General features: G+C 33.5%; 1 protein-coding gene across 1 annotated transcript; it reads right to left on the bottom strand.

The window, feature by feature from the left end:
- Window positions 1-120: 120 nt before the first annotated feature.
- LOC112719685 (calcium-dependent protein kinase 28) lies at window positions 121-4,988 on the bottom strand. Its single transcript, XM_025770334.2, has 12 exons — window positions 4,318-4,988; window positions 3,503-3,633; window positions 3,301-3,342; window positions 3,039-3,150; window positions 2,875-2,953; window positions 2,514-2,683; window positions 2,183-2,309; window positions 1,939-2,054; window positions 1,723-1,830; window positions 1,559-1,621; window positions 1,226-1,399; window positions 121-710 (listed from the first exon to the last, which is right to left on the bottom strand). The coding sequence occupies exons 1-12, from the start codon at window positions 4,603-4,605 to the stop codon at window positions 543-545; spliced, it is 1,578 nt and encodes a 525-aa protein (XP_025626119.1). The 5' UTR covers window positions 4,606-4,988; the 3' UTR covers window positions 121-542.
- Window positions 4,989-11,386: the final 6,398 nt, after the last annotated feature.

Below are 11,386 nucleotides of genomic sequence, written 5' to 3'. Positions count from 1 at the left end.
TCATATTCAAATCAGTACACACCACATGTAATGTAATCATTAGCACAATACCAGGTCAAACTTGCTTTTTTGGGAGGAAATGAATAAACTAAGAAAAGTTTGAAAAATGGCAAGACAATAGAACTCTATCAACATATTTCTTGTTCATTTGCTGCTGCTTCCTTTTTCAATTTTTCCCCCAATTTCTGACTAGAAGATATATTTATTTATAGTTACACAATATTACATGAATGACAAACCAAGAACACCCCCCACAAATAAATCATGTACACTGATGAAACCTGAAAATATTTTATGCACAAAATCTACCAAAAACCTCTTGACGTAGTCCTTAAGGAATATAATCACTGTGTGGGGCGCACGCCACTGTAACTGGAGTTCGAGTTCCATAGATTGTCAGAGCAGACGAGCGAAAAGAAAAATGCAGAAATAGATAACAGTCTTAATGGCTTCAGCACAATCTGCACAGAAGATAATCTTAGAAGGAACTCTACTCCACTCACAATACTTACTTAACTGAGCCTCTGACTCCGAAACAACCTCTATTCTAAGATCGTAGTGCGCCGGTTGCCGCTGGGGCTTGGCAAATTCCGAGAACCAATGCTTGCAGTTCTTAGGAGTCTGCGAAATTCTGGAAGGCTGATTTTTCCATCTTTGTCAATGTCAGCTTCCTCAAGCAGAGGATCAATTGAACCTCTTAATCCTGTATGCTGAAAATGGCCAAAGGGTTACATTAGTTGCAGAAAATCATAGATGCAAATATTGGTGAGCATTCACCGGGAAACAAATCTTAAATAAGGTTAAATTACTTTGGAAACCTTTATAGTATCTTAATCAATTTTTAATTAGATCCTTCTAGTTTAAATATTTATAATAAAATCCCTATACTGTACAAACATTTTCAACTAGGTCCATTTAGTTTAAAACTTTTCTGATTAAACTCCCAAACTAGACAAAAACTCTTTAAAAAAAAACATGTTTTAGTAAAGGGATTTGGTTACAAGATTTATTAATTAGAGAGACCTAGTTGAAAAATATTTGTTAATATAAGGAATTGAGTAAAAATGTTTAAACTATAGGGATGTGATTGAAAATTGTTGTGAAATTAGAGGCTTAATTGCAAATATTTAAACTAGACTTCCAGAGTAATTAAACCTTTAAAGAATTGAGAGAAAAAACTTCTTTAAAAAATGTTTGGGTAGCTTTAAAAAAGACAAAGACCAACCATTCTTAGTTCCTCCGGAGTAATATATCCATCCTTGTCTATGTCGAATTTCTCAAAAGCAGCCTGTGATCGTCGCTGCCACTTTGCAGAGTCATGTTCCTCCAATTGGTGAACGTGTAATGTAGCAGCCACAAACTCAGTGAAATCCACTAGCCCATCTGTGTTGCTATCTATCTGCAAATATATAAGATTGAATTTTACTATTTTAACAAACCAAAGGCAATATTAAGATTCCTGAGATCACTATCATCAATCACCAAAGAAACTCCATGTCTTAAAAGTTGAATTATGGCTGATTATGTGTACTGTCTGCACAATATCACGCATACTCACCGCTTGCAATATCTCTAGAACGCGCGATTCTTTCAACTTCCAAGGTAGATCTTTAGCAAGAGCCTGAGCAAAAGTGGGGGAAACCGTAGTTAAGGGAATAATTACTCACTAATTGGTAATGTATTTAGATACTAGTTAAAAAGCAAGTAAATTTAACAGGCTACCTGTCTCATCTCTTCCAGACTAATTGAACCATTTTTGTCCACATCAATCGCGTCAAATTGATCTCTTAGATCAGCCAACTCTTCTTCATTAAGTGTACTCGCCAATGCCTGAAAGATTATCAGGTAAGAGAAAAGCAGGACGGCTGGACCTGTCACATTCTATGCCTACTGCCTCATATAACATGTAAAGGTTATAACTTAACTAATTTGTCTTACCCTCAATGCAAATTGTTTCAACCGGCTATACTTCACAAACTGGCGCATGTTGCTCAGAACTGATATATCAATAGGAATCTCCGATGCTTCTCCTCCTTCTCTAACCCATGGATGTGCTGGAAATATCAGGAATTTACAATAAGTCAAAGCAATTAAACATCAAGGGAAGCTTTTATTGTAAATTAACATATTAGAGTCTTCTTAATAAAAAAATGTAATAAAATACACACAATTGGATACATACACAAAGCCTGAGCAGCAGTTAATCTTGCCCGAGGATCCTTTACCAACAATTTCTTCACAAAATCCTTTGCTGCACTGCTTATAGTTGGCCATGGTTTCCTGCGGAAATCAGGCTTGTTACGTAAGACCTGCATGGACAGATTATATCAGATCATACATTTAATGTAGCAACAAACAAAAGTTGTAAAACAAATTATTTGATCACAATCACTAGGCAAGGAAAGTAAGGGGCCAAAGATTTATTATTTATGCCACTAAAGAAACAAGAATAGATCACAATACCCCAAAAATTGTAAAACTTAAAAGAATGGACTAATGTTAATGTATAGTACCTCCTTGAAAATACCATCCTCGGTCTTATCCCAAAATGGACGTTTCCCACAGAGTAATATGTAAGTAATAACACCTATGCTCCACACATCTGACTCAGGGCCTGACTTGCGTTTTAAAACTTCAGGCGCAACATAGTAAGCACTGCCAACTATATCATGAAATTTTTTTCCTGCATTTTTTCCCCGAAAAATAACAAATAATTGTCAAATAAAGATCACAAAGATGTCTGATAACTCAAACAAAAAAAGGAAAATGATGGTAATAATAATAAAAGTAATAAAGTATACCGTGTTTGATAGAAAAAAAAAAAAGGGGGGTGGGGCAGGAAAAACAATCATGCACATTAAAGTATTTCCTCACCAGGTTTTATGAAATCTGACAAACCAAAATCTGTAGCCTTTAAAGGTGAGTTTTCTTTGGTTGATTTGAAAAGGAAGTTCTGCATGCAAAGAAAAAACATATAATTTTGACAATGGCTCCATATGACTCAGATTTGCTAGGTATCCCAAGGAACTTAACCCTACCTCTGGTTTCATGTCACGGTGTACCAAACCATGTAGATGACACTCAGCAGCAACCTTGAGCATCTGCCTGACAACCACTGCGGCATCTTTTTCACTATACCGACTGTTCTTCCTGATTAAAGCAAATGAAGAAGTGAGTTTTGGTACGATAAATCGAGCTCAGACGAAAATTGGAGTCATTAATGGCCCCGTCACTGCAATATCAATATGAACTCAGAATAGACACCTAGCTCAGTAAAATACTGATACAAACAATACTTACTTGGCCAATATCCGATCTAGCAGTTCTCCACCCTCGCACAACCTAATAAAATAAAGGAGGTGAGGCTTAACTCAAGTACTCAACATTAACATGACAATAATACATGATTTTATAGGATAAATTCAGACTACATTGCAATAAATTACTAGTCAAAACCAAATGAACACAAAGGAAAAAAAGGCCAAAAATGAAACCAACTTACTCCATAACTATATACACATAGGAATCATCTTCAAAAGCATTGTAGAACTGAACCACATTCTCGTGGCCAGCAAGTGCTTTCAGTATCTTGACCTCTCGCTTGACGTCCTCCACAGCTATAGGAAGAACCATCTGCCAACAAATTCAAGAGATAATAAATTTAGAAATGCATGATTTTATCTAAGCTCACATCACTTCTGTGTGGCTAGACTGACACTAAACACACAACCAAATAGCTGCTTAGCCTTAGGAATGCAATACACAGGTAAAAGAGAGAACCACAGTAACTACGAGCCGAGCAGCTACAATTAGAATAACCAACCACAACCTGAGAACTTAATCTCGATGCAGTTTAACAAACCTTTTACACAGTCATCCAATTATTTACTCAAGTCACTGCGGTTTAGGAATAGTTGACTCTTTCAATAATAACTACCTCAAAACTCAGTCACCACTCACCTATACACCATACATTTTATATAATAAGTTGACAATGTAATATACCAACATTATTAGTGTACAAAAATCAAATTTCCAAAAAATAAAAAATAAAAAACCATATTCATACACCAGAAATTTCAGCAAATGAAAGTCAACATTCAACAAATCTGAGCACACCATCAGCATCATCATCATCATCATCCAACAACCAAATCAAGAATTGCAGAGCCTCAATCACCCAAACCGCAATAGCCATCAAATTTTCTATCGACTTCACCACTTACGCTTGAAATCTCAACAAATATTCCAGCTGTAATAACTGAAATCCTAACTAACTAACTAACTAACTAATCATAACTAAATAAACAAATCTACCTTTGCCTTATCGAGCCTCTTAACGGCGACGCGGTGGCCATCGGCCTTGTCAATTGCGACATAGGTGTAACCGAATTGACCGTGACCTAACAACTTGCCAAGGGAGTAACGGTCATCGAAGTCTTTGTCGTAACCGAAATCGGTTCGCTTGCCGCACGGCACGTGCTTGTGCGTAGGCCGTTGCTTCTGCTGCTGGTGATGCTGATGCCGTTGGTGTTTGTGTTTGTTGTGATGCGACGTCGTATTGGAGCCGCTAACGACTTTAGATGCGGAAAAGCACGCGCCCATGATTGAGTGTTAGTGAAAAGAGAATAGTTATTGTTTGAGATGGTGATGCGGTGTTGGGAATAATAATAATGAGGAGTGTTAGTCGTCGTAGTAATAATAATAATAGGGAGTAGGTAGTAGTTGTCATTCATTTGATGAGAGAATAGAAAAGATAATAAGATATATGAATTAAGAAAGTGTTGTGTGTGTGTGTGTGTGTGTATCTGTGAGAGAGAAGAGGAAAGGTTGGAGCAGGGAGGAGGAAGAAGGGAAGAAGGAGGGGAGTGGTCAAAACGGACTTTTGAATGGAGAGTTAGTCAGACAGACTCTACTACTCTTTTCTGTTGATTTTTGGTCTTAAATCATTTTTTTTTAAGTACTATATGTAATTATTGCTTAAGAGTGCGTAGATTAACCAATAACCATGTTAAATAATCCAATGGACTTCTGACTTGTGAGTTCTGAATTAATCCAGATCTAAGCGAAGGAAATTTTTTTAAAGTAATGTTACGTAAATAAAATTTATCATTTTTGAGTAATACTTATCAATATTTTAAATATTAAATATTAAATTTTAATTTTCAACCTAAAATTTTAATGTTATAAAAATAAAATATTCGTTTAATGTGGAATATTATTAATTATTTATTCCAAAGTCTAAAATAGACTTATCATGTGATAGATCTAATAAAATTCGTCTAAAATCTACGAAACACTGACACTTTGTTGAGTTGTCGTGTCCGATACATTTTGGACACGATATTTATCGATACTCGTTTGACACGCGTATTTGTTGTATTCAACCGTCCAACCGTGTCTTAATAAAAAAGAAAAAATTCTTTTCCGAATACGTCTGGACACACCTAAATACCATCACGTATCAGCGTGTCCAGTCTTATTTTTAACTTATATTCTTAAAATAAATTTAGATATAGTATATATTATTATTTATTAAAATAAAAAATATTTTAAATACTTTATATAATTAAAATAAAATATTAAAAATAATTAAAAACTTTAATTTATATTTTATATGTATATGTGTCCCCGTGTCATGTAAGATTTTAAAATTTGCATATTAACATATTTCGTGTCGTATCGTATCCCGTATCCATATCATGTCAGTGTCCGTGCATCATAGTCTAAAATTAAAGAAGATCACTCAAAAAACAATACGAATTAATTTATCCAGACTTACTTAGAATATGAGTATCATGACTCAAGTCTGACCCGACTTAAGGAGCAAGAAACGACTCCTCTCCCGCTAATACTGTTATTATCCACGTAAAAATAAATTTGTGACCTGGACTAATTTTCTATGTCAAAAAAAATTCATTTATTTTAGATAAGATCATAAATTTAAACAACTAAATCATTATATCTCTCTATAAATATTTTTGTTTGTACTTTTCATTCATCATTTTTTAATTAATGTGAAACTGTCTAAGATATCTTTAGTATTAACTTTGACCTCATTTCATAAGTCTAATTATTCACAATACATTTCAGATACACTTCAAAACATTAGTAAAAAATATTAAACCTAACATTCTCATTTTTTTCTTAAAAAAAATATAATATAGAATATTATACAAAAATATTATATACCTATTTAAAAATTAATTCTTAAATAATTATGTATATTTATATTTGTTTTGCATCTATATTTTTAATGAAATGGTTAACTATTAAAATAATTAATATCAAGTTACTTTTTTTATCTTATAGTATTACGTGAGTTTTTTTATTTAAATAAATAAAAAAAATATTAATTTCTAAAATACGTAGGGATAGAAAGACAGACGAAAATGCATAGGACCACTTTAGGAGAAGCACCCACAAAATGAGTTAAGCCTTCATTCACCATCAAATTGAATTTGATATGACAAAATCACTTTTGGCTCGGCGCCAGCGAAATGGGCACATCAAGTAGGGTAGACACGAAATGGTGTCCAACTCATTGGTACTACAAACAAAATAGTACAAATAAGGTGTACCGCATGTGAAATTGGTTCCGAAAAACGCTTGTGGCTACCAGTGTGTTATCATACACGGAAGGAACTATTCTCCTGCAGTCTCTTCCAACTCCAAAATCTCTCTTCTACCTCTTTACTTTCTTTCTCTCTTAAATATCGTGGTTGCTAGTTTTGTTATGTCTATGACTTCTGAAAACATCTATGTCATCATATTTTCAAATGAAAAAATTTCTCATACAGCAGAAGGTATTACATTTGTTTGTGATGATCCACTTTGGATAATGATTCCACCACAAACATCATTGCAAGAACTGAAAATTTTGATTCTCATAAATATTTGTATAGTTGGAAAAAATAAAACCACGAAGTTGACTTACAAGATGTCAGTTACACTAGCCAACTCATCTGCGTATCAGAAAATGCAAATTAAATCTGACTAGCATGTTTCGATGATGTTTTCTTATCATCGTAGCATTGGAAGTATCTATTTGTTGGAACTTTGTGTGAATCTTCAAGATATTGGTGGAAGCTCATCTAGTTCTAATAATGTGGAGCAGGTTAGAAATTTGGGATTGGCAGAATTTGTTTCGTTTCAAGATATTGGTAGGGGTCGTAGTCCCACCTTTAATGCCTTTGTGATGCCAGAACAAAATATAAAAAATCGTCATGCACGTCCCTCCCCTTCCAACCTTGTTGCATTCCCAAAAAGTCATGCGGATGGCTTGGTAGACACATCTCATGAAGATGAGATCGAAGATTTTAGCGGTGACGAAGCAGAAGTTGTTCCCAAAACCCAACCGCTTTATCGCGAGACAGTTCTTCCAATTTGTGCCGAATCGGGAGGTGGGGCGGGGGGTGGTGGTGTATCTAGCAGCACGTCAACACACTATCTGTCTTTAAATCTTGGAGCAATGAACTCGACATCCGCAAAAGACAGACCCGAGCAACTATGCTTTGTCGGGTGAGATGGAGCTCGAGATTGGGTTGAAGTTTCTCAATAGTGAAACAACGATGCTTGCTGTCAAGAATTACAACATCTGCAGAAGTGCGGAATACAAGGTGGTAGAGTCAGATCAAAGTTGGTATGTATGTCGATGCAAGCAGTTTAAGGACCAATGTCGTTAGATGGTACAGGTTGCAAAGATCAGGTCTTCCATATTTTGGAAAATTCGAAAATACCAAAGGCCTCATGGTTGTTTGGCAAGCTTGATGTCTCAAGATCATGCTCAACTTGATAACAATGTCATCTGCCAGCATATATTCCCCATGGTTCATGCTGATGCGACCATTTGCATAAAGGTGTCGCAAGGATCAATCGAGTCAGCATACGAGTACAAGATTTCTTATAAGAAGGTTTGACATGTGAAGCAGAAAGCAATTGCCAAAATCTATGGTGATTAGTAGGAGTCATACGACCAGCTGCGGAGATATTTCAACGCTCTACAAGCGTTCGTTCCAAGTATAACTAGCAAGTCATACTTATTGGACTTTGTTATTGATGGTGGTTTTAGTCGTTTCTCTGTTTTACTAATTAAGCATTGTGATACCCAGGACAATTGTTGATTTACAAACGCGACCGTACTATGTCGGCACCACGTTGGACCGTGACAGTGTCATGTTTTATCAAGTTTTCTGGTCGTTCCCGTCGTGTGTTGAAGCCTTCAAGCACTGTAAGCCACTGGTCTCAGTTGATGGAATGCACTTATATGGTAAGTACACAGGGACCCTGCTGATGGCCATAGCGCAGGACAGGAGTAACAACATTTTGTCCATCGCTTTTGAATTGTTGAACTGGAGAATATAGATTCATGGTACTTTTTCCTTACCAACCTAAAGAGGCATGTAGCGACTCAATCAGGAATTATGCTTATCTATGATAGGCATGCAGCAATAAAGGCAGTTTTAGAGCGAGATGGGTGTGAATGGAAACACAATGTTTACTGTGTGAGACATATTGCTTGTGTCCCAATCTTTTTATTAACCCACAACACATTTTTTTCCCACAATCCTTTTTATTAAACTTGATTTCCCTTCTACTGCATGTTCAACTTGGTCCCCTCCCCCTTCTCCCCTTTTATATCCGTCCCAAACCCCTTCACCTCTACTCATGGCCACCCAGTTCAACCAGTGCATGCTCGTATGGGGACTGATACTCACTGGAATTTGCAGCTTTGACTAACGGGTCGCCATTTCATGGTCGCCATACACGAGTTGTCCAATTCGTGTGCGCCACCAATGGGTTGTTCCATTTTGCTGCTGCAGCATCTGAAATGGGCCACTTCGTAAGCGTCGTCCACGACTTCTTCCAATTCGTAGTCGCCAGCAATGGATTGAGTGGTCAATCCTTCAGTCTGCCATCTCAGAAGCAATTCGCGAGCGCCCCCTCTGAAATGAAGACTTAACCCATTTTCGCGGGTGCCTCCTTTGAAGTGGCCTTGCGTATTTTCGTCCACCTTTCTATTCCTGCGTATTTAGGGAATTAATGTATTTTTTTGTTTATTTAAATAAAAAAATCAAGGCGTAAGTCTCTATTTATGATTTTATAATTTTGTGGAGATGAATATTTTTAGTAATCAGTTGTTCGGAATTGATCATTTTGTGAGAAAATATCCCTTCTCTCAAAGTTACAAAACAGTTTTGTTAGGTTTTTTTTATATACAGTATTTTCTGCAAAAATATTATGTGCGTACTAAAAAATAACTATTAAATCAACAACTATGTATTTGTGTGTAAATATATGTATTTTTTAAATTATTTTTATGATATATTTTATATTTTAACATGTATTTTATACTAGTAATTAATTTTGGTAGTTAATTTTTTATATAAATCTTCTAGCATAAAGTGATTTTTTTTTAAGTTATTTTAAGTTTTTTTTTTTTTTTTTGTGAGAGTAAGACATGAGTTGTTTTTAAAAGTGTCAAACGAGTTCAACTATGATTAAACATCAGTCGAACTTTTAAAGCTTTAAACCTCTAACTCTACCAATTTAATTAGTAATTTGGTTTTCAAAACCTGGTTATTATCCCAGTAAAATTCCCTCTCTCCAAACAGGCACAGCCTATGCTTTTGTCTAATTTTTTTGTTCACATTATGCTTTAAGACTTTATCTTTTAAAACACTTTTGGTTTTTAAATAAATTTTAATTATGTTAAATTAATTTTTATATCAAAGTTATTGATTCATTTATTTGGAAAACGGATAAGATAGTTTAAACCAATTTTATAAATTTTTATGTCATCTTTTAATAATAATAAAAAATGTTTTACTTAAATTTATTAGTTTTTAATAGAAAAATCTGATATAGGAATTAATTTTTCTAATTGAATAAAAAATTAGAGGTTCATCTAATTACTAAAACTTGTTACATAGTAAAGTGTCCAATTAATTTTTCTAGAGATTAATTTAAATAATTATTTTTAAAATTTAAATGTTTGTATATATTCTAGTGAAAAAAAAAAGATATATTTATAGAATAACTTATTAAGCTGAATTGACTTTTGAAAATAAATATTTTATATTTTTAAAATATATTTTGTAATTAGCAAAACCAATTTTATGTTTGAATAGAAAATATAAAAAAAAAACTTTTTAAATTAATTAAAATATAAGAAATTTTTTAATGAAATCGTTTTAAAAAGTATACCTAACGTTCATATAATTATCTAAAGATGTTTTTTAATTAAAAAATTACTCCTTTTTCCAAGAAATACCAATACTAAAGACGGGAGATAATAGAATAAGGTGTAAATTCAGGTGCAGTCGATTTCACGTGAAGTTGATAGTTGAGAGCTGTTAAATAAAAATTTAGTCAAATCAGTTAAATCATCTAACGACTCTCAACTATCAACTTCATGTAAAGTTCATGTAAAGTTGACTCTACCTGAGTTTCCACCGTAGAATAATTGAAAAGATTTTGAAGCTCAAGACAAATGAGTAGCACAATATTCTCTTTCATCTCTAACAATGGGAGAATACGTTTTTTTTTTTTTGTCTGAATTTGTAAACTCTCATCATGTTTTTTGTTTTAAAAAATTGGTTGTTGATTCAAATTAATATGATTTGATATTTTAGCATATGATTCTTCAGTAAAGCTGCAACTTCAATTAAAAAATAAGTGATCAAAGATTGAGCTGAAATAATAATAATAATAATAATAATAATAATTTTATATTTTCCGAGGATCAAACATTCAAAGTTTCAATATAATATTTTAATTCTAACTCGTTTACTTATATATAGAAATTAAAGTTAGAAAGTTGAGGCCAAAGGTATTAAAAAACTGTGTGTCATCCCTCATGTTTATTTTAGAATAAGTATATCCGCGTGTATTCAGAGTTTGCCACCAATAAAAAAATATTAAGTTATTAACACATATTGCAAATATATAAAATTATTATATTAATATTTAAAGATAAAGATTCAGATACAGTCAATTTTATTTAAAATTAATAATTGAGAGTCTATTAAATAAAAATTTAGTCAAATCAAACAAATTATTTAACGATTCTCAACTCTCAATTCCATATAAAATTTACTTAAGTTTTCACCATATTTAAAATTACTTATTTTCTTTTTGGTACAGCTAGAATATGACAGATTTTTTTTCAATGGTATATATATATGAAGTCACACCAAATTGAAGTGCTGGATCTCAATCTGAACATCCAACTTGGTATTGACTGAGTCTTCACTCGTCAGTGTGATAAATAATTAATAAATATTATTTAATAAAAAAGATAAATAATAGACACATGAGCAACAAAAGTCAATTTCATAGCGTGTTTATGGGCCCGCCCATTAGCAACCATAGTTGTATTATGCAT

Source organism: Arachis hypogaea, chromosome 11, assembly GCF_003086295.3.
Source record: "Arachis hypogaea cultivar Tifrunner chromosome 11, arahy.Tifrunner.gnm2.J5K5, whole genome shotgun sequence".
NCBI classification, from domain to species: domain Eukaryota; kingdom Viridiplantae; phylum Streptophyta; class Magnoliopsida; order Fabales; family Fabaceae; genus Arachis; species Arachis hypogaea.
This window is presented reverse-complemented; position numbering and strand designations above follow the sequence as displayed.

Excerpts from the sequence above, each read along its gene's own strand:
- LOC112719685 (XM_025770334.2), bottom strand. The coding sequence starts at position 4,605 with ATGGGCGCGTGCTTTTCCGCATCTAAAGTCGTTAGCGGCTCCAATACG. Across the intron at positions 1,622-1,722 it reads GTCTGGAAGAGATGAGACAG|GCTCTTGCTAAAGATCTACC; the intron begins GTAGCCTGTTAA and ends ACTTTTGCTCAG. Across the intron at positions 711-1,225 it reads CTCCGGAGGAACTAAGAATG|CATACAGGATTAAGAGGTTC; the intron begins GTTGGTCTTTGT and ends GGCCATTTTCAG.